The sequence below is a fragment of the Centropristis striata genome, chromosome 16, assembly GCF_030273125.1.
Source record: "Centropristis striata isolate RG_2023a ecotype Rhode Island chromosome 16, C.striata_1.0, whole genome shotgun sequence".
NCBI lineage: Eukaryota > Metazoa > Chordata > Actinopteri > Perciformes > Serranidae > Centropristis > Centropristis striata.
Window position 1 is genome coordinate 7,495,826 of NC_081532.1, and position 23,089 is coordinate 7,518,914.

Here is a 23,089-nt window from a genome sequence, read left to right on the forward strand (position 1 = left end):
TAGCTACAGGGGGAAGACAGTAAATTACGCTTTAGCTAAGGCTAGCTGTGGCTAACGCCGGTTAGCTTCAGCTGGACGAGACAAAGTACAAAGCAATACCATTGTTCTGGCGTCCCACTAGTCAGAGGAAGTGACGTTTCTTTTACCCTAACAACACATTTTTTGTGCCTAAACCTGCAAAATGCATGTAAACAGTCACTGGACTCCCATATTTCTTTGTATAGTACTGATGGGACATCAAGGTCCCCATGTGTGTATGACATGAATGTCATGCCTTTTACTGAACCAATTTGGATTTGGCATTATGGAATGCCAAAATCTTCCAAAATGCCAATTAGGTTGCATACATGCTGCATTTTAAAAGCCAATAAAATAAGTAAATCAAATTGTTATCAGCAAACCCCACTGCATTCTTGAAGACCAGGTCCCCATTGTTATTTCGGATTAAAGTGAATTGCAGGATAATAATTTGTTTTCCATGTATTCATGTCATACAAAAAATATGCATCTAATTCAATTCAGGTTTGAGTCAAATCTTTAAAAAATTGTTTCACTCTCAAAAAAAGATGCTATGCCAGGATAGGTGAAGGCAATCTGGTCGGCCGGCCAATGAGGTGTCCCTTATTTATTTTTCAGGGAGTTGGCAACCCTATAGGCTATATAGTTGGTATAGTTCTTTTTCTTGTTTTTGTTTTTTTCGTGGTATTCTTTTAAATTATACATTTCTATTGCATTAAAAATGCATATGAAAGAAAACAAGGCCAACAAGTCAGATTCTAGTCAGCCAAATATGTAGTTTTGCATATAGTGAGAGCTGGTAAAAATAACTGTCATGGGTGTAAAAGTTTACTTAAAGATTGAATTTTCTTTGCTTGACAGGTTTGCAATAGTGCTTCATTTAATTATTTTGTTTAATACAATGTATGTTGACAAGAACAGACCTCTGTTTAATTCAGAAAAATAGCAATATTCTTCCAAACTTCAGCTCCATGATTAATCATTGTAGTAGTTAGTTTTAAAATATTCTGCTTTTCTCTGTTATATATCATTGAATATTAAATATCTTGTTGAACAATAAAAGTAATTTTAAGATGTCTTGGGCTTTGGAAACAAATGCTTTTTTTGTCTGGTATTTCTAAAGATAAACAAAGTTAAAAAAAAAAATATAAACACAGATTATTCTGAAAAGAAAATTCAATTCATCCCTACAGCTGAAACTGCAAATACTTCAAAATGCATCAAGAGCTAAAAGTTCTATTCATCCAATACGAAGCAGAATATGCATGTTACTATAGTCATGATTTAATGCATTCTGTTACATGTACATAACCAGTTTGAACAAGTTTGACGCCTCAGCCCTGCTACTCTGACACTCTGAGGGACGTCGGTTCGGAGTTCTCAATCCAAATCACAATCACAGGTTGAGACAGAAGTAGGCCAACATCTATAAAGAGGGGAAAGCACATACGGAGGCCCTGCTGAGGGTTTAAATAATAAATAGTAACAGTGGCAGGGTGAGAAGAAACGAAATGGAATTAGAACGATTCAAATGAAATGAAATTAAGACTGAGATAAAGTGGAGGAGGATGGAGAGAAAAAAGAAAGATGGTTAAAAAAAAAAAAGTCCAAGAAAGGTTGCTTGAAAATAGGCTGGGAGAGATAAAACCAAGAGAAAAAATGCGGGGAGGGGGGAAAAGAGCGAAAGCGAGCCAGGAACAAGGGCCCCCGACACGATAAGAGACAGAAGAACATGAAAAGAAGAAAAGGAGAGGGAAATGAAAGGGGCGATAGTGGAGGAGATTAGGTTGAGTGTTGTAAAGAGAAAGAGGTCCCGGAGGCCTTGGCAGAGCTGTGATCCAAGCAGCGTAACCTCTTCATCTTTCGCCAGCTCCCTCGACATGACAGCTCTACCCATCTCCAGGACCCCAGAGGGGCAGCATGGGCACATTTGTTTGCCAAACTGACCCTCCATGCCCCTCCTACCCACCCTCCACCTCCATTACCAAGCCTCTAGCACATCTGGCCTTCCCACATACATGTGGGCCAAGGTTGGCTAACACCTAACATGGGTCCAGATCCAAACCGCTGCATTGACAGTGTGCAATAAATGTACCAGAATCTGTTGTCTGACATTTATTAACATCTGATGTCACACACAGGGACCAGCCAAACCGCAGGGACTGATTTGACAATTTAGCACTGAAGGCTTCTTGAGTCCATATCTGCCATAGCTTACTTTTTTGCCACTTGGAGGCAGACCGACAAGCTGTAAACACAACTTTGAGACATTAACACCCCATGGTAGCAAACAGTTGCACATACAGCAGTTAAAAGGCACCATGATCCTATTTGGTGCCAGTCAATGGAGTTGAGTTAAATATTCACTGTCCTTTTGGCTCTGTTTTGGTCTCCACCATCTCTAAATGCGCCACCAGCCAGTCGCTATCTTTGTCTGTCTGCTATTTGTTGCTGGAAAGGTAGTGTTCATTGAGATTTTTCACTGAAAAATTAAATTACTCTGATGAAACAGCGTGAGTGAAACAGAACATATAGCAGCAGGCTGGAAAAAAACAAAACAATGAGCTAAATGATGCTAAAACGCTCTGTGGAGCTGACGAGACCTGCAGAGCCGGGTGATAATTCTTTTTTGAGTTCATTTTTATGAATTCCTGCTTAACTGCTTCAGTTACACAAAGTCAGCTGACATATAGTTATTCTACAAATATTGATAAGCGCGGTAAAAGTCTTATTTTCCTGCCAAACAGTTTGCAAAAAGTTAGGAAAATACTTAAAAAATCAAGTATTTATCAAGTATGTTTGCCATAATCCTTTTTGTCTAAAGATTGAAAAAAAATTGTTACTTACTTTACTTTACTTTACTTTACTTTACTTTACTTTACTTTACTTTAGAAAATAAGTATTTTGAGACTAAATTATGACCATGTGCTCTTTTTGGTAGTTTTCTTTGGGGGTAAATGGACAAATAGAAACAAAAATACCAAAAAGAATTTAAAGGGATTCTTTTTTTTAATTAAAAAAAAATAGAAGAAAATACATAAATAAGACTCCATAGATAAACCGAAATAACACAGAGAGAGTTTAGTTTGAGACTTTTAATAGAATAAAAGAAGAAGTGTGGTAAACAACTGACAAAAACATCAGAAGTCAACAAGAAGCACAACACACGGGGAACAAACAGACATTTTATCTCTCCAGATATACATTGAAGATTCGAGCGCTGTAGAATGTGGACCCGACGACCCTGCTCTGAAAAAAAACCAAAACCTTCAAACCCTCACACACAAAAACGGAGATGTCTAACACCTGGGGCAGGTGAGGCAGATATAACTTCTGAGGGCGAAGATTGTCTGAGTTGAGATTTTCTGAACAAAGGCTAAAAACAAGAGCGGAACATAAATATAAACTCCACAGGTGAGACAAGAAACCCAGAGGGAATTTTCAAAAAGCATCTCGTCTCAAGAGAGAAAGAAAGAGACATCAAAACCCAACGAGGACAAGAATAGAAATCTAAATAAATACATTGATGAAAGTTAAGGGGGCCAGGACAAGAATAGTCGCCTGGATTCGGGCGTCGTCTCCTCCTGGTCTGCAGAGCTAACCTTTAACCTCGGCTTGTTTATGCCACCCTGCAGCCTCTGCTTACGTCTTCCTGTCAGGACGCCATGAGCTCAACTTCTCCCGCCGTGATTTGTATTGTGCCGTCTGCCAAAATCCTCGGGGCTTCGAGTTATCAGACAGCACTCGCCCTGTTGTGAGCGTAAATGGGAGGGATTGCTGCGCTATTACCACAATCATTTTTCAACCTCTTAAGGGATGTGGTGCACTCTGCATAAAGAGGACCCCTCCTTATGCGCCTACCGTTTTCAGTTTGATGTAAATATGATCATCCAGGAGAGCATGGAAAGCCCTGAGAGAGACTCTCCCCCTGCTGCAGAGCATAAGTCGCCTAATAAGTCTGCCACTCGAGTATCAACAGGGAGGATTAGGAGGAACACAAAAGATCCATTTCCTCTCCTGAGTGAACCTTTTTCTCCCACTGGCACAGATGCATCATGGAGAAATAACACACACACACAAACACAGAAGCATTCGATGTGTGTTGAGCAGGCAGCCCGTCTTCAACTCTGTCCTCGAGCTACGGGGGAGAGAGTTTGGCAAGCTTGTGCCTCAGGGATCGGAGTTTCTTCGGGGGAAGCAAAGTGGAGACAGACGGAGGAGAGGAAGAAGTTGAGGGATGCAAATTAGAGATTGCATCCCTCTCTGGCTTTCTGCACTGAGATTCAACTATGTATGTGCTGCCTTCGCTCTCTTTAAGACGCAGCATCTCACAAACTCACCGAAGCGTCACAAACGGCGTTAATCAGCAACCAGCTTCTAGGAGGGTGGATGTTGCTCAGCAAACACAAAGAATCCATGATAAGGGTATCTGAAGCAGACATCCCATCTAAATATAGAAACCACATTGCAAATAAAAGTAAAATCATCTCAGAAATCCTGCTGGCTCTGTAAAAGTCTTCCTGCAAAGCGAGAGGCGAGTTAATTTCGCTTTGAAACACAATTCAAGCGATTTTTTAAAAACAGCTGATACATGAATGTTGAGATCCATGCCTGCCTTTTGCACCACGGAGCTGCTGCCCCAACAGGAAAATGATGAGAAACAAAGGAGGAGGTGGAGGTGGAGGAGGTATGGGAAAAAGGGATGAAGTGTGTGGTGTGTGTGTGTGTGTGTGTGTGTTGGGGGGGGATGCAGGAAGAGGATAGAGAAGGGTAAAGAGGAACTACTGATGCATTCTGGCGCATTTTCTGCTGCAGCACCCTGTGAATAATATGGAGAAGCGAGTTCCCCCCTAAAGGAGGTCCCCTGAGCTGCCCGCAGAGCATGCTGGTCCGGCCTGACACACGGAGAGAGAGAGAGAGAGAAAGAGAGAGAGAGAAAGAGAGAGAAATAGAGAGAGAGAGGAGGAGAGGAGGATAGGAGTAGCCCTGGGACTGTGGAGAGTGTACAGAGTAAAACTGGAGTGAGATCACAGCGAGTATCAGTTCAGGGTGTTTTGCACTGCAGAGATGGAGGGCTGTGGAGAGAGGAGGCTCATAATCAAAGACTGGAGAAAAAAAAACTTCAAGTGGTACAAGCCCCCCTTGTGATTTACAGCTGAACAAAGCGAGGAGCCACTGACTCTCTTTCTTTGACCTGAAAACTCTGAAGACTTTTGTCAAGTCCACAAATCACACACAGTGTCACTTTCCAGGCCTGAATGTTGAGCTTCCCTCAAACTGCACCGATGCACCAACTCATGACAGGACGTCACTTGTCCAGAGTCAAAGGGCAAACAGAGGAGGGTGTCAGCTGAGGCTCTCTCCAGGGTTCACAGCACTAATGCGTGTCACCGACCGACTGACTGACTATCTGACTGACTGACTGACTGGACCAGATGAGAACAGTGATGGATGAGACAGGACTGCAAAAAACAGACCACAAAGTATTTTCTATCTAGAAGATGGATAAAAGTTACGATTCGACTTCTGCCTCTAAAAACTTCTCTTTGCTGGTAGTCTTATAAAGGAATAAACAATTAAATAAATAATAAATAACGTCAATTGACCATCTTGCAAAACTATAACTCATTGTTTTAATGACAAATTGCAAATAAAATGTCGAAGGAATGTTTCTCAGAGGCCAAGGTAACAAATTAAGGCCTCAACTAACAATCACTGTCAGTAATGATTAATCTGGAGCTGAATTAGCTGAATGAGCTTGATTAACCAATCACTTGACTGTTCTTACTATCTTTGTTTGATTTACAAGGAAAAAGTAAAAAATGTCCATTATAAGTTCTCAAGGGTGAACATTTATGTCCATGAAAAAGAAGGAAATCTTAATTTTTGTGAACCTGGAACCAGGTTTTTTTTTTTAGCACTTTACCGAAAAAAATGACTAGAACAGTTAAAATGTATCACCAATATAAATAACAATTATGATACATCTTTCAGCTCGACTTCAAATGTTTTGTTTTGTCCAACCAATGCCCCAAAACCCCAGATATTCAGTTTAAAATGACATAAAATAGGCAAGAGAGGCAGTAAATCATCACACTTGAGAAGCTGGAACCTGCCAGCATTTAAATTGATACTTGATAAATGAGCTGCACAATAAGCATTCATTCAAACTGTTGTAGATTGTTTTGTTTTTTCTCACAGTGTGATCCATACTGTTTGAGTGACAGGAGATCTCTGGGAAGTAAAGCCTGAGCAATGAGCGCTCGGCACAGAAGACACCACCTCCATAAGAAAAACAGATGACACAGATTAGCATTTTATAGAAAAAGTGGGCAGACTTTCATTTAAAAAAGAGAAAAAAAGACCCTCATTGGAATTCATTCATTCAGCTTGACTGACTCTCATCCGCCTTCAGGGTTGCTCAGTGAAGCATTTTGTATATTGGTCAGACGTCAAATGCCGTGAGCCGAATTCACACACTCTAATCACATTCTACATTTGAAAATTTGCAAACAAGCTACACACTCTCATATGCTTTTCTATTACTGTTTCAGGCATGAAAAATAAGACAACTGCAGGTTGAAAAAAAAAGCTTAAAAGCCGACAGCTTCTCTCATCTCCTGCAGCCTTTTGCTAAAATCCCGCTCGCCACGCAGCTCTGTGCAACCTTAGCCCCTCTCGCTGTGAGCTGGATCAATTCCTCGTCTTAATGCTGCTGCACTGTACATGGAGGAAGGTGCTGTGGAGCGGGACTGACCTTTATCAAAGTATGCAGATGCTGGATGTAGGTGCAGGGGCAGGAAGGGCACCCCCACTGGCACCCCAGACTGTCACCCTGGCAGGCAGGGAATGAAATGAGAGCAGCGACTTGTATTGAACGCACCACTCTTCATCTCTCTTTCAAGTGCAAAGTGACATATAGACAGAATGAACTGTTGTGTGGAGACACAGATCTTATGCCATTAAATTTAGCAAGAGAGAGCACCAACCTGATGAGAATTGAGACAGTTAGTGGATTCATTGATTAGTCAATTTAGAGAGGAATAATCAACAACTTTTTTGATAGTGAATGGGTTCTTTAGACCATCTTTAGGCAGAAACACAAAATAAATTCCAGCTGAAACGTATTGATTGAAATGCAACAATGAATCAAAGTTATATATAGGTTTTGGACTTTTGGATCAGATAAAACAAGCAGTTAGAAGATGAAGAGGACAAAAGAAGAGTTGGGCGTCTTGCTGAGTCCATATCACTTCTGTGCCTCACGTTTACGTGCATCATGCTTTAACATAACTTTGTCACTTCTGGTTGTCACGTCGCCCTCATAACTACTTCACTTCCAGCATTTACGTACATTTATTTACTTTTTAAGCTGTTTTATATAGCATAGGTTTTTTTTTTGCCCTAAACCAGGTCAGGGGTTTTATAGCCTAAATTCAACTAAACTGCAGTCTTTTATTCAGAACCGTGAACCGTACGTATATTAGGGCTGGGCGATATGGACCAAAAGTCGTATCCCGATATATATTTAGGCTGAATATCGATATACGATATATATCCTGATATTTTTATCGCAAAGTGAGAGCAAAGGTTCAGTCAAAGCCAAATATGACATGTCACAAGTTGTTTTATTGAAACTGTTTATTTAAGTGAACATAGATACCGTATAACAGGATTACCTCTTTTTTAAATAAAAGCTCCATAAAGTGCACATTTAATACATTACAATACATTTAATTAAAAATGAATATCTTAAATAAAAATAACCCATGAAATAAAATAGGCCAATCTTTTTTTTTAAATAAATATATTTATATGAGAAAAGAATGCTGAACATTACAAAAGAACTAAATATGACAGACCCTAGCATCCTTAGCAGCATTTATACATAAAGAAAGATTTTTTTTTAATGATTTCGATATATGCAATATGGTCTAATTCCATATTACATTTAAAAATATATCGATATATTTTTTCTATCAATATATCGGCCAGCCCTAACGTATATGCATAATGACATGTTCGCTATTTATAGAACGCGGTCGTTATGGATGGTATTGACCTATTCTGTCGTTTAGGTTGAATATTTTGTTTTAAAATGATAGATTCTACATTTCTCATAATACAACTCGAAAGCATCTGCTGCCTGGTAAACACCCATGTCCTTCAAACACTACACCTCCAGTTTGTAATACAAGCTTTGTGTAAAAAATGTGCAGCCTCCAAACGCAGGCTTTTCTTGCTTTTCTCTTTTTGTTGACACACTTCCACAATTTGTGCCGTCAAGCTGGAGATACCACAGCCAATAAAAAGTTCCCACATATCCTACTTGTCACCTCCAGGAGGCCGACATGAAAAGTTTTTCCCAGCAGGCAGTTCCTATTTACAGCACATCTGATATGACTGAAGGCAGCATCAGAGTAGTTGAGCTGTCTACTCACAAACTAGCTCACACTAATTAAAGAAACACATCTAATACCACAGTGTACTCAGGTTTCAGGCTGCGGATGATCACATCTGCTGTGAGCAGCTCCCTTTGCAGCACGGATGTTTTAGTGTTGAATACGACTTGTTATTTGGGAAGATCTGGGTTTTTTGTTTGTGTTTTGCAGGAGAGCTTCAGGATTATAATTAACCAGCAGGATGCCAAATTAAGAAAATAAGGCAAATGTTGCTGAATACAGTTTAAAGGGTCAGTTATCCTAATTACAAAAAGTAATTAGAAAAACTGTCTTGTGGTTGTACTGTATGCCAACCAGTCAAATTGTTTACATTAATGTCTGTCCAGACTCATTCTATATCTAGCCATGACAACACACAATGCTTTAAATATAAATGTTTCTGCAAAGAAGAAATTCTAAAAATTCTAAAACATGGATGCTTCACACATACCTTTAACCCTACAGCATAGAAGATCGACACAATCACCACAGTTTCAAGGTGGGCACCCAAGATTAGTGTCACCAATTCAGTATCTGACAAAGTGTGAAATATGGACACAATATCCTCTTCAGTTCCTGAGTTATGGTATTTTTAATGGGTAGAAAAGTGTTGACCTTTGACCTTTTGGATAAAAAATGTCATCACTTCATCATTTTATCCCATCAGACTTTTGTGTGAAATTCTGTCAAAATAAGTGTAGTTATTCTGGAGTTATGGACCTTAACCTTTGACCACCAAAATCAAATCAGTTCATCTGTGAGTCTAAGTGGATCTTAAAATCTTGGAAATTGTGATATCGCATTTGTGAGGCTGGACATTCGTATGTACAGACGAAAAAAAAGAAAAAAATGTATGCCTCCTCGCCAGCATGGAGGGATTTAATTTGCCCAGGTTACAAGATATCGGTTTCCAAGATATATGTGCTCATCTTAGAACAATGCACTGAAAATTAATTTAAAATGTGAGTGAATAAGAGGATGTAAATGTAAACATGTTAGCTATTAAACAAAAAATCGACAAATTCATATTTTCATGATGGTGGCGAGAGGGGAAAAGTCAGATCACCAAATCTGGGTTTACCAAAGTTATTTCCATACAATATGTGTTGAGACATTTCTTTCAAAACCACAAATGTCAACTTCATGGTGGCCCTACAGGAAATGTCAGGATCAAAAAGTCTGGGGACATTAATCTAGAAAATGAAGAAATCTTGATGAAAATTTGTTGAGCTATTTCAGTATAGACCAAAGTGGTGAATCAACATCTGGCCATCCCCAAAGCCATGGTGCTAGAGAGACTAAAAACAACTATTTCCCCCCCAGAAACAATGTACCTGTTACAACATACAGAAAGCACAGAATACAATGTGTACCGCTTTAAAAGGATGCCTGGATACCACCAGGGGTAATTAAAAGGTGAATTGACCTTTTAATTATACAACAATCCAACATGAGTGCTTTGATTTGATCCACCACACCACCCCTCCATGTTCAGCTCTATATCATAATGAGCTTATAGGAACAACAACAATGGGTTGCTTTAAGGCAAATAAACATACTATACATAAGTATATGGCTTAACTATTTAAACATTTTATTTTGGATGCTTTAAATGCTGATGCATATATATTTTGGGATTCCAAAAATGAAACATTCAAATTCTCCATAAAAGAACTCTGACTTCACAAACAAAGTTATTTAAAGTTCACACTATCAATCACTGTGTACTTACAGGATTCATTCATCTTTTTTTAGGATAAAACAGATTTATAAAACAGTGCAGTGTTGATTTGTTAAAACACTGTAGCTAAACGCTTTGACAGTCAAACAGTTCAAACTGATGCATTTACCTTCATTCTAACTCTATTAGGCCAGAGAGACTGTCAAAAGTTTGGGGAGCCTGAATATATGATCCTCAGTCAGATTTACACACAAACACTCAGGGGGAGGCTCGGAGCTGGCGACACGCCCTGCACTGAATCGTGTTATAAATAAGCTTTAACTTAATTGCATTCCCCCAACTGGGAGGAACAAACGCAGGGCCAGCATATTTATTGCCACTCAACCTGTGCGCGAGTTAGAGTGTGTGTGCGTGTGTGTGTGTGTGTGTGTGTGTGTGTGTGTGTGTGTTCTGTACAATATTTGTAAGCAGGAGCCAAAGTGCAAAAGCTACAATAAGTTTGCGAAGATAAGAAATGTTCCCATGAATCTTCCAGTACTGTACGTCTGTGGCTGTGTAAGGACCTCTGTCTTTATGTGTGTGTGTTAACAAACTGATCTGAGAGGATAGCAGCAGAAGGAAAGGTGTTAGTGGTACAGAAAACAATTTCATGCCATTTTACAGCCAGTAATTCCTACTAAGAATGCATTCACTGCACCACAGAGGGCTTGACTTTAGCAACGCTAGCAGTGCGACTCGATGGATAGCAGTGTTGTTTGACTGCTTTGGTCCAGACCTAAAAATATCAACAACTATAAGAAATTTAGTACCGATATACACGGTGCCCCGAGGACGAATAATGGAGACTCTGGTGACTTTCCACCTAGTGCTAGCAGCAGGTTTAAAATGGTCTTTTGTGCAGTGAAACATGTCTTACTAACAGTGGTAATCCTTTAACTTTACATCAAATGACATCATCAGGTCATAATTTAACTTTGTCCAGTAAAGTTGTGACCAAATACCAGCAAAACGAATGATATTCCCACCATCCTCAGCTGTACTTAAAAAAAAACCCTACGTTTGTGCTAATTAGCAAATGTTAGCATGCTAACACGCTAAGCTAACATGGTAAACATAGTACCATATACCTGCTAAACACCAACAGGTTAGCATGGTCATTGTCAGCATGTAGCATTTAGCTCCATGCGCCACTAGAGGTTGAGTGGTTATGTGTCTAAATTTAAACATTCAGTTGTAAACTAAATGTTTCTTGGGTTTAACAAAGAAGCCTGCAAGTTTTTTTTAACATTTGCAAGTCACCAAATCAATACATCATGCTTTACAAGTCCTCCAAACACACAGTTTTCCCACATAAAAATTTAAATCTTTGCCGATGGGTTGGACGCTCATCTACACTTTGTCCCTTTTTTGAAATTGTGAATCTGGGCTCTACCACGTCCACCACCGCTGCTCATGCTAGGTTGACCGGTGAAAGAGCAGTGGCTAGCAGTTTGGAGACTGCTGTGGACCTGTCGGCTTCTGGTCTATTTTATATGTTAAAGGGAACTTTGGAGAGATTCATCTATTAATGTTCGAGCCACCTGATGAGAGTCTGTTGAGCATCAAAATTGGCAATTAGCAGATGAAGTTTGAAAATGGTAAGAAAATTTGGCATCTTTGTGTCATTTGTTAGCTTATCTAGCGTGCCAGGCGTATGGTTGGATCTAAGATTTCAGAAAAGTGCACAGACATCAAACTTCATCTTCCTCACATTTTGGAATATCACATTCTTGTACTGAAGGAGTTGAGGAACGTGAAAACACCTCTCTAGCAACACACTTTATAAGTCAGTATCGTCAAGGACAGACAATTTACTGGACAAAAACTTTTGGAAAACAGCAAAACACTTTCTTAAATGGAAGTTACAACAATTGGAATGAGATTTGTTTTGGTCCCTTTCCTGCCAGTCTCAGACCTGATAACATCACAAAACCAAAACTGTCCAAAAGCCACATGTGAGTCAGTGTGCCTTTTGTTTACAAGCCCTAGTTCAATTCTAACCTGACGTAAACTGTAATGAAGCAAATACAAAAATACTACAAAACAAACTTCACCACATTACCAAAGAAAACAAAGTGTGATTGCACCCTGAGGCACTGTAAAAATACAAAGACACATTCCAATTATTGAGAGAACAGAAAGTAAGAGGCTCGTATGAATAAAACAACAGAAGTACAGCACTGAATATGATTAGCTGAGCTGAGCTGATCCTGGCTGTGTGAGAGGCCTGGCTGCAGGGTGGTAAGGTAAACCTTGTGGGTCTATTCCAGGATGTCTGGAAAAGTGCTGGCAGGGGGAAAAGCTGAGTGGTCAGCAGGATGAGGATCAGCGTGGACATGTGTTCTGTCAGTCATGATGCCCAGAGGGGTGACAACTACACATTCAAGAGATATTAAGGAAAAAGGTTGGGTGAGGGTGCTGCAGGAGCTGGAGGAGGCGGGGAAGATATGGGGAGAGGACAAATCCATGCATCCAATAACATGAACATAATGCAACCCCCCTGCATGATGCTATTTATAAAAAAATATAAGGCAGGTTTACAAGCACAGGAGAGTCATGCTCATACAGCGTGACCACAGTGGCAATTACTTTGGCTGATTCTGGTCTGTCCGCTGCACACCACTCATTTGTTTATGAATCCATCAGCGCCTAGTTAAACATGGGTGTCTCTGGGGATAGAGCTTCTCCACCTAGCAGCTGTGTTATCTTCTCTCGGTCAAAGGAAACTGAAGCCCCTAACCTCAAGCCATTTAACATTCTCAGAAGCAAAATCGCCTAGATACCAGTGGTGACTAATGTGGGGGTCGGGACCCCCTTAAAGGCTGTTTATGGGGGTGTCGACTCTGAGGGGTCACAAGAGGATTAAAAAGGTTGATTTAAGAAGTGCTGTTCAGGGCTGTGACTAAAGATTAATGTAGCCACTGATAAATCCTACGATTACTTTTTTGCTTAATTGTTTTGTCTATAAAATGTTAGAAAATAGTGGAAAAAGTTGAACTTGACCGATCCAGTTTTAGAGGGCAAAATGCTGGAATCAAAATAGAACTTTTCTGTGTGGATATTGCACCAATTTTGCGCCCATATGACAATGCAAATGTACTTAAAAGGCTGCTTTCTTTAAAAAATTACTTATAACTTACATTTTAACATTACTATATATTGTATTACATTGTCAAACATTGAAATTAACAGAGAAAATAAATAATAAATAAAAGTAAAAATATTAAAAATTCTTTAAATAAAGAATAAATAGCTAACACCATTTCTAGCATTGTTTTCAGCTTTATATGTTCTGAAAAAAAAGTTTTCATCTGTTCATATAGGATAACATATATATCAATACCAATACGTCTGTGATGGGTCAATATCAGCTGACACAAAATTCAAGGTGCTTTATATTTCCCATTTTTCCACACAATTAAAAACAGTAATTTAAGAGCCAAGAGAATCTAACAAAAACAAGCTAAAATAGAGTTATAAAGGAATTAAAAATAAGACTTAGAGGTACAGCGTAAAAAATGAATGATTATATGATTCTTCAACCCTGATTTAAAAATACTGAGAGTTGCATCAGAACTGCAGTTTTCCGGGAGTTTGTTCCAGATATTTGGTGCATTAAAACTTAACGCTGCTTCTCCATGTTGAGTTTTGACTCTGGGGACAGAAAGTAGACCAGTGGTGGAATGTAACTAAGTACATTTACTCAAGTACTGTACTTAGTACAATTCATTTGAAGTGCTTGTACTTGGGTTTTTCCATTTCATGTAACTTTATTCTTCTATTTCACTACATTTTAGAGGCAAATATTGAACTTTTTACTCCACTACATCTAGCTGACAGCTTTAGTTACTTTTCAGGTCAAAATTTAACATAAAAAAACATAATAAACTTAAAATGAATGATGCATACTTATACCTTAAAGCATACACACATACTTTTGTAGTTTTACTGAAGTAAGTTTTGAATGCAGGACTTTTACTTGGAGTAATTCTGCAGTGTGGTATTAGTACTTTTACTTAAGGAAGGGACCTAAACACTTTTTCAACCACTGTACCTGACCCAGATGACCTGAGAGGTCTATATGGTCTTTAAAGGTCACAAGATGAAAAGGCTTGAAGTCACTAACCCCAGATAATGTCTCTGTTAGCTTTACATGACCTATTAAGAAGCAATATTTAACTTGTGAGTCACTTTATAGCTCTGACAGCCATTAAGTGTACATTTAAGAAGGTGACTAGATGAGGTTCGTATCCGTCAGCTCGGAGCGGAGGCACTGCCACCAAGAAACTATTAAAGTTCATCCTTCGTGCTGAGGACTATTGTCTGGCTAAGAATTGGAGTGATGTATTCCAGAGCTCCAGATTAGGACTGTAATAAATTTCCACTCTGGTTGATAACAATGGGCCCAAAGTGTGTCAAAAGAGATTGAGAGTCAATGCCTCGTAAAACAGGGGGAGAGAGAAAAGGAGAGCATGAGTGCCGGAGCATTATGTGGTCTAATTGTCCTAAAGGACATCAAAAAAAGCCCTTGCCCTTTAGCCGGGGAGCCGCTCTGTCCTCATTTAGTCGTCACAATTAACACTAAATTAGCAGCAAGACGGAAAACTGGTTTAACTATGTGCCAAAGAGGGAATCCTTCTGTCATTTCAACATTTATGTAAAATGGAAATAAACATAACATTTCCATTGTCAATTTCAGATGGAATATGAATGTGAAGGAAATGCAGGCAAATAAATTCTGTTTTTTTTCATGTCGCTCGTGTGAAAACGACCCTGAGGAGAGCTTTCAAGGCAGCAGAAGAAACATCATTGTAATTATGCCTTTTAGTGAATATTCTACACATTCATCCCCTTTGTTTTGTGTATGGAAATGTTCTCATGAATCTTCTAGTATGCTTCTGGATGAAGCTGTCACTTCCACTGCTCCTCTTTGTCTTTTTTATGGATGCACACAGAATCTAATTCATAACTATCCGAGTGTAATTATGGAAATTTCTGGAGATTTGTTGGGAGTTCTGTAACAGCAGTCTGCCATTTCTACAAAAGATCCAGAAGTCTCTGAAGGGGGGGTTCGTATTAATACTCGAGCGTGTTCATGCATATGAACAATTTTCATTGTTTTAACTGCTTAACTGAATAATGTCCTGTATGTTTTGAGAAATGTATCATTATTCTATAGTGAGTACATTAATCAGCTCTGACTGACTGTGTGAGTTTAGCTTAATATCCACAATATGTCTTGTGCTGTCCCTCTGCAGTTAAAGTCACATCTCGTTAGTTTGTACTCAGTGCGCACATATGTCAACAAGGCCGTTTTCTTGACATTTATGCCATGGGCGATTATTTTGACACTTATTATTCAGTTATCATATTGTTATTTTCTTTGCAATTTCACTAAAAATGTCACAGTTTACATTTGCAACTGATTTAAAAGCAACAGTGTGATTTTAATTCTTTCTAAAGCGGTCAAATGTCAGACATTAAGACCTTTGGCCTGACCTTTAACCTCAATCTCTTCAACCCAATAATTAATCTACATGCAATGTTACAATTAAATAATAAATCTTCATGTCCTGAATGCATAATGGAGTTGTGTTTATCGACTAGGACATCAATGATGTTCGACAGTTTGGGAAATACACTTGTTTGCTTTCATGCTGAGAGTTCGATGATAACATTGCTACCACTCTTATGTCTGTACGCCAAATATATGAAACTTCAGGTTAGCTTAGCTTAGCATCAGGGTGGAAAAGAGACAAAAAGAGCTAGTCAGGCTTTTTCGAATGGTAACAAAACTCAGATTATGGATTTATATCTAGATTGTTTAATCTGTTCAAAAAGTAAAGTGTAAAAAGGACAATGTGTGAGTAGAGGCAGACATGTTCCCCCATGTATCCATGTTTTATGCTAAGCTAAGCTAACTGGCTGCTGGTTCCAGCTACATGGTTTGCCCACGTACAGGCACGAGAGTGGTATCAATCTTCTCTCCTAACTCTTGGCAAGAAAGAAAATAAGAATACTTTTTCAAATGCCGAAGTGGTGAGATGTGAACATGTGGTTCTTCTTTAAAAAATCATAAAATGTAGGATGAGGGAACCGACATGCTTAGTGATGCACTGATACTGATATCGGGTTGATACTGATAGCTGGATCGGGTATTTGTGACAGTGGGGCTGATCTATTCAATTAAAAATGTTTATATACTATAAACATTACATAATGGGATTTTAATTCCTTTTTAAGTTTTGACCAATTTGTTGCTGTATTAAAAAAAGGTTTCCACTTTCAGTGTAATTACTTGAATTCAGGATATTTATATTGTTTCATTTAGTTTTACAAAGTTATAAAAGCAATGTTTAAGTTGCCTTACATATAACAGAATGGACTGAGTCACTTCCACACAATGAGGCATATGGATAATTAATTAAACACTGGTATCAGAGCGCTGGTGTCCGTATCTGACTGAAAAAGTCTTATCGGTGCATCCCTAATATGAATATATGAGAATAATTGAAATATTATTTGGAAATAAAGTCAGGTTATTCTCCGAGATCATTTAAACACAAGTACTTTCATATTAAGATGTTTGAAGCGATAATTATTTGACCGTATGTCCCAGTGTCCCAGATCACTACGAGCATTCATGAGTTCACAGAGAGTCTAGTTGTGCACTCTCACTACGGAGCATTGCTGCACTGTAAGAACATCTAACTCGCAGCACGATGCGCAACACAATGAACAGATCGATAGACCAGCATTCCCTCACAATGCCAACAACATCACCGCAGTCTCATAATAATAGTCTTTCTCCACATCTCTCCCCTCTACTCCCCCGGCAGCCTTCAGGCCTGGCCCATAAAGCGTCTCTCACATAAATCAAGCAAAACCCTGAGAGCTCAGCGGGCCCCAAGAGCATGCTGATCACCCCGACACTCATTCCCCCCGCCGCCGGTCTCCTGGGCTGCCTCAGCCCTCAGGAACCCACACCCTGGAGCACAGACCCTGCCAGTGAGCAACAGCATGCTGAGAGTGTCCTGATTGGTGGGGGAAGAGGGATGTCACAGAGGCATGTCACTTTGATTCAGAGCCTGCAGTCCGATGTGTGAGATGCAAGCGGATGCAAGCTGTGAAATAAACAAATCAATATTTCTCAGGCGCATTTCTGTACGCATGCCAGCATCTCAGAGCACTGCCTTACTTACATGCTCAGGACAAAAGGCTGTACTATTATACAACACACAATACGGCTCCGGTGTGATTTGTACTACAGTAGAGTATGTTGCGGTTATTGCAACATTGTCAAATATGCCCACTCTGTTGTAAGCCTGTGTGCTGTCTTGTACACAGATGGTACCGCTGACAAGGCAGCACATACGCAATTTACATAAAACATCCCGATTACTCATAGACGCTTACTACCAAATTGCAAGATTTCTTTTTTTTAGCTTTGCTGCCCCCAGAAGGAGCCAATCCTCCAGTCTTGTCACTCATCATCACACAGACTGCCATGTACTCAATATTACATGGGCCTGAGCCCGGCCTTTGACCTTTGTTGTTGCCTATCTTTGTTACTCTCTTCCTATTCTTCCATACTGTTTTCTTTTAATTGAAGCAGACATAACAGACAGAATACAAAAAGAAAAGACCAAAAAAATCCAGAGTTCGAAGAAACAAAAGCAGCAGGGATTAGAGAAGGGGGGGGGGGGGGGGGGGGGGTTACTTAAGGACTTCCTGTTTCCACAGTTGTGTGACGAATCCCAAAGTTGAATCCCTATTGCATGCGACACACACAGAATTGCTACCAAAGCGCTCTGATGAGAGCAAAATCTCTTGACAGGAAAACAAGGGGATATAGAGTGCACGCTCAGATGAGACGTTGCGCTGTCTAACCATGTAGAAAGAAAAAAGCCTTTAAAATTCACAGAGTGATGAGTGCAAACAGCACATGAATGGGTAACCAAAGTATGTTCAAAATTAAATGATGTCAAGACGACAACATCTTTGTATCAAACGAAGAATGGGAAGCATGTCTGGCAGACTGCTGAACAGCTTTGAAGCTAGCTATCATATCTTATATACTGAAGCTATTGTTTCCTGACAGGTTCATTCCATCAAACCCCAATTCAGAAACAAAACACAAATCAAAGAGATGCAAAAACAAGAACACGAAGAAAAAACACTTATTTACGACTCTTTAATTTTCAATAACCTTGGTTGATTAAAAAACGCAAACATTAAATCTTCAACAACACATTTGGAAAGGCAACGGCCGCACAATCATGAGAAGAAAAAAAAAAAGAGTTGCTGTCTTACCAGGTCTCGTCGTTCTTGAACTCGAGCTCTCCGTAGGTGTCTTCAAAGTCCTCCCCTCCTCCTTTGGCAAGGCCCTCCACGGTGCGATAAGGCACAATGACCGTCCCCCTTGCTCCAGAAGTCCTTATCACTTTCACTTCCATAATACCCATGCTCTCGCTGACATGCACTGAGCTGCTCTCGAAGGTGAAGATGCCCGAATGATCGTCGTCCAGAATGGTCACAGTGGCCACGGCGGGGATGCCGAGCATAGCCTTCGGGTACGGCAGACTGTTGGGGGACAGCACCTCGTCCTCCGTCTCCAGGACGCGCAGATTGTTGAGCCGCACAAAAAAGTGCTCGTCCTCTTCAAAGATGTCGTCGTCTATGATGCCAATGTTTATTTCCTTGATCATCTCGCCTGGTTTGAACACTACTGTACCCTCTGAGAACTCATAGTCGGCGCCGGCGTTGGCAGAGCCATCCTCCGTCTTATAATCCACGTAGATCGTCTTGTTTATGTCGCCGCCCTTTCTGGTGATGGTCAGAATGGCGGCGCCACAGTTCTCGAGGCACTGGTAGACGGCTGGCTCAAAGATGATTCGAGACACATACTCCTCTGGCTCCTCCACGTGCACCTCTTGAATACTGACGCTCTTCTTCGCCTGCTCTGCCACGTGTTTCTTCAGGATATTTCCGGCGCCTGTCATCATGCGTGTGGCTTGGATGCGGTAGAAGGCACGGCTCTTTTGTTGGTGCGAGAGAGCGTAGTAGTTGGCCATCTCGACCAGCTGATCCAACTCCTTCTCGGGGTGCTTCTGCTTCAGATCTTTCAGGATGCGGATCATGTCGCGCCTGGACTCGTCTACCTCTTTGCTCTCGATCAGACCGATAAGATTGCTTGCTGCGCCTCCGTCCATGAAGTGAGAGTTGACCATCTTGCCGTCCATCTCAATCCCCTTGGCGCGCTCGGCCTCCGACTCAATGATGACACCCCTGTGTTTGTCAGTGCGATACTTCTTGTGCATGAACTTGTAGAAGAGCAGTCTTCTGTCTGCAACCCACGCAAGGAGTACGCATATGGGGAAGAAGGCCAGTGTGAGGAGACCCTCCCAGACCTGGACTTCGTTTGGGGAAAACACCGCCAGAATCATGTAGAGCCAGATGTAAGCAAAGATGCTCCAGCCTGCAGTGACAAAGAACACTCTGAGGTGTTTGACCTTGCGTACCTCTCCTTGGGGAATGACAGACACACAGAGGCCAATGATGACAAACATATTGAAGGCTGCACTGCCGACAATTGTGCTGGGCCCCAGCTCACCAGATTTAAACCCATGTCCACAGATCTCAATAACAGTGAGCATAATCTCAGGGGCGGACGAGCCCAAGGCCATGAGAGTGAGGTTCGAGACCGTTTCATTCCACACCCGGATCGTGGTGGTGGTCGTTTCCCCATTGGGCCTCTTGATGACAAGTTCCCTCTCCTGGGAGGTGATGACCTCAATGGCTGCCATGAATCGGTCAGCAATGATGGACACTCCGAGAAACATGTAGATCATGGCCACGAAATACACAATGACACGTGCGATCTTGTCCCCCATTGAGGGATCCTCGGGATACCAGATGGGCAGGATGATCCCAGGATTACACTTGGAGTTTCCCCCACAGGTTGCATTACTGGGGGTTACGAGAGGGCTCGGAGTGGTCCGGGCCTCTGTAGAGAGGAAGGCTACAGCCACAGAGACCAGCCCCAACCAGAGGCAGGCTGACGACCCTGGCTTTACAGGCCTTGAACCCTCCATGCACCCTCCTTCGTCTCAAGGGTCCTTACCACACTGACAGTCCCCCTGGGATCCAGCACTGGGCTGTGCTATTTCTCCACCCACCACCTGAACACAACAGACAGAAACAACAGAGATTATATAGATGGTTTCAGACAGCGAAAACAGTGGTAAAACAACTGCATGATGTAGCTTTGCTTTTTGCAATGGTATTAGATATTCACAGTATGAGACGCCTCAAAAAATATCATGCTATTTCACAGTTTTTATTATAATTAATAACAATTAAGCATTTTTTAAAACTTTTTTTTTTTTTTTTTTTTTTTCGAAACAACCAGTCACATGGTTCAGGGCTTTAAAAAAGTAGAGGGAGTGTTTTCAACCCATAAAATTCCAATGTTTATACATTTAGAAAGAAAAGTCAATATTAACACTGCCTTTGACGTGTTTCATGACAGTACTTATCTAATTTAGTTTAGTTTAAATGTGCTGTACTTTTATAGAAGTATGTGTCATAAGTCTTCCTTCTTCACATCTCCCATTTGAACAAAAAGACACACACACACACACACACACACACACACACCACACACACACACACACACACACACACACACACACACACAGACACACACACACACACACCTTGAAAATAGATATATCGCTGCAACCATAGTCTGCATTTCACATGGAGAAACACACGCTGTATCTCAAGCAAGAATATAATTTCCTTATTTCATATGAGTGCAAATATTCAAATGATCCCACTATATCCTTCAATGACTTTCTGCCTCCTTTACAAACAGCATAGTCATGAGCCCTTTATGTTATCTATGAGAGGCGGGCTGGAAAATCCGTCCCCATGCTTAGAAATTCATGAGATTTTCAGGTCTGTACACCACTATGTGAACTATGTAGATAACATTAGTTTAATAAAATCATAGCCTGTGGCTTCATTTCTAATCATAAAGGGGTTTTTTTCAGTTTAGATGTGGATACGTGCACCCAATAATGTGGATTTGAGTGTGATTGTCTGAGATCTCAGGGGTAATACACAGCTCTGAACCAAACAGCTCGCTCAGCAGGCGTGCAATGTTGCCAAACTAAGCACTGTCCAAAATGTCGCATTGGCAAAAAAAACAGCAGAGGGGAGGCAAGAGACCGTCAAGAGGCAAACTGAAACAAAGGGTACAGATGTCCCGTCCAAATTCATTATATACTGAGCTCTAAATGCACACTTACCACTTCTGCAAGAGAGAGCAGCATTACAATAACAATGCCGACATTGTCCGAATTCATAAAAGCTCAGGCTAAGCATCTTACGCACCTCTTCAGCTCTTATGAGATAGGACTTGACAATTCTTTTGATGCTAACAGCTGAGGCCAGAGGCACCGGGAGCACGGAGAACAGTTAACCACCACAAAGTTAGAAGATGTGAGCCGCTTTAGGAGATAACACAGGGGATTTATTATAAAGGCGTAACTCTCAGTGGTACCTGGGATTATTCGGTGGTTCAGGAGGATGGGCGGGGCCCCTCTGTAGCCTCCACCACACCTTAGGGCCCCTGAGACACACAGACACTTTAGTCTGAATTTGAAGTATCTCTTCAGAGAGATCCAGACTATGTAAGTTAATCTTTCTGTCCCAAATTCACCGAAGGATTCAAATTTTTTATTACTGTCACACTTGTTTCCCTTTGCTTTTGTTGAGCTAAATGTAGTTTTTTTAAAAGTGCATTCTTGTGTTCTTATTCCTAAGTTAAAGGCTTGATTACCTCTGGGGCCGCCCGCACTAAAATGTGTACAGTACGCACTCATGGCACTTTAAAGCACTTTGGGTAAAAGCATCCATTAAAAGGCATGTGTTATGCTGTGTAATGCAGATTTCTTATTTGATTTAAGTCTTGTGGAGTACACTGGATCTGAAGACTTTTAAAATAACTCCAACCACTTCAGCTTCCAGGTGATATTTTTGGAAATGATATCCATCATCCAGACGGACTACTGGCCAGTTTGGATAACTGACAAATTTTTCAATGGAGGTGTGGATAGTCAAACTGGAGCTGGCATATTTGAAGCACTCACACCAATTTAAAAGCCAAATATTGTCTCTGGAACCTGAGCAGCGTCACACCTACTGTCTGCAAAAAACAAACTGGCAAAGTTTCTATCAACGCCTTGTGTGCAAATCAGGCTTTAGCAGAACCAATTAATATATTTTGGAATAAATTATTCCCCCTATTTCCAATTTAATGGTTCACAGATACAAATAATTGCATCACTATCAGTATTATTAGGATGTCTTTTAAGGGATTAATAACATTCAGAGAGATATGTCTTTGCAGAAGTACTTTTTTTAAAAGGCGATAAAAGTTTTTTTTTAAAAACAGGATCTCTCGGCTTGAAATGAAACTCCTCAGATACTAGAAAAAGATGTTGAATGCAGAGCAGCACGCTGATGTGGAGGATAGAAAAGGGGATGACAGCAAACGGCAGCAGAAGCAGGAGACAAGCAACTTAAATTTAACTGAATCAGCAGAGCCATTTATATGGACAGGAGCCAGCTATGCAATCCCTGTGAGAATCAGCGGCGCTGAGCACAAACAAAAACAACAAGGAAATAATTGAGTGACAAACTTGAAACTTAATGAGAGAAAAGTTGAATGTGAAAACTATGGATTTTGCAGCTGTTTGGGCTTTTGTGTCAGCCTGAAACTCACCTACAATGGTAAACTTCTTGGAAAATGCATGCAATGATTCCAATTATAGCCATAAAACCTCAACATATACTATAAATTACTTATTTAAACGGTGACAGCAGGGAGGCCAAAGGAAGT

The 23,089-nt window shown here is 40.5% G+C and overlaps 1 protein-coding gene across 1 annotated transcript in view; it reads right to left on the minus strand.

Moving 5' to 3' along the window:
- slc8a3 (solute carrier family 8 member 3) overlaps positions 1-23,089 on the minus strand; it is a 133,390-nt gene that overhangs the window by 104,537 nt on the left and 5,764 nt on the right. The window contains exon 2 of the mRNA XM_059352957.1: positions 18,493-20,360. Coding sequence (XP_059208940.1) covers positions 18,493-20,273 — 1,781 coding nt within the window. The 5' untranslated portion in view covers positions 20,274-20,360. The remainder of the gene's footprint in view (positions 1-18,492; positions 20,361-23,089) is intronic.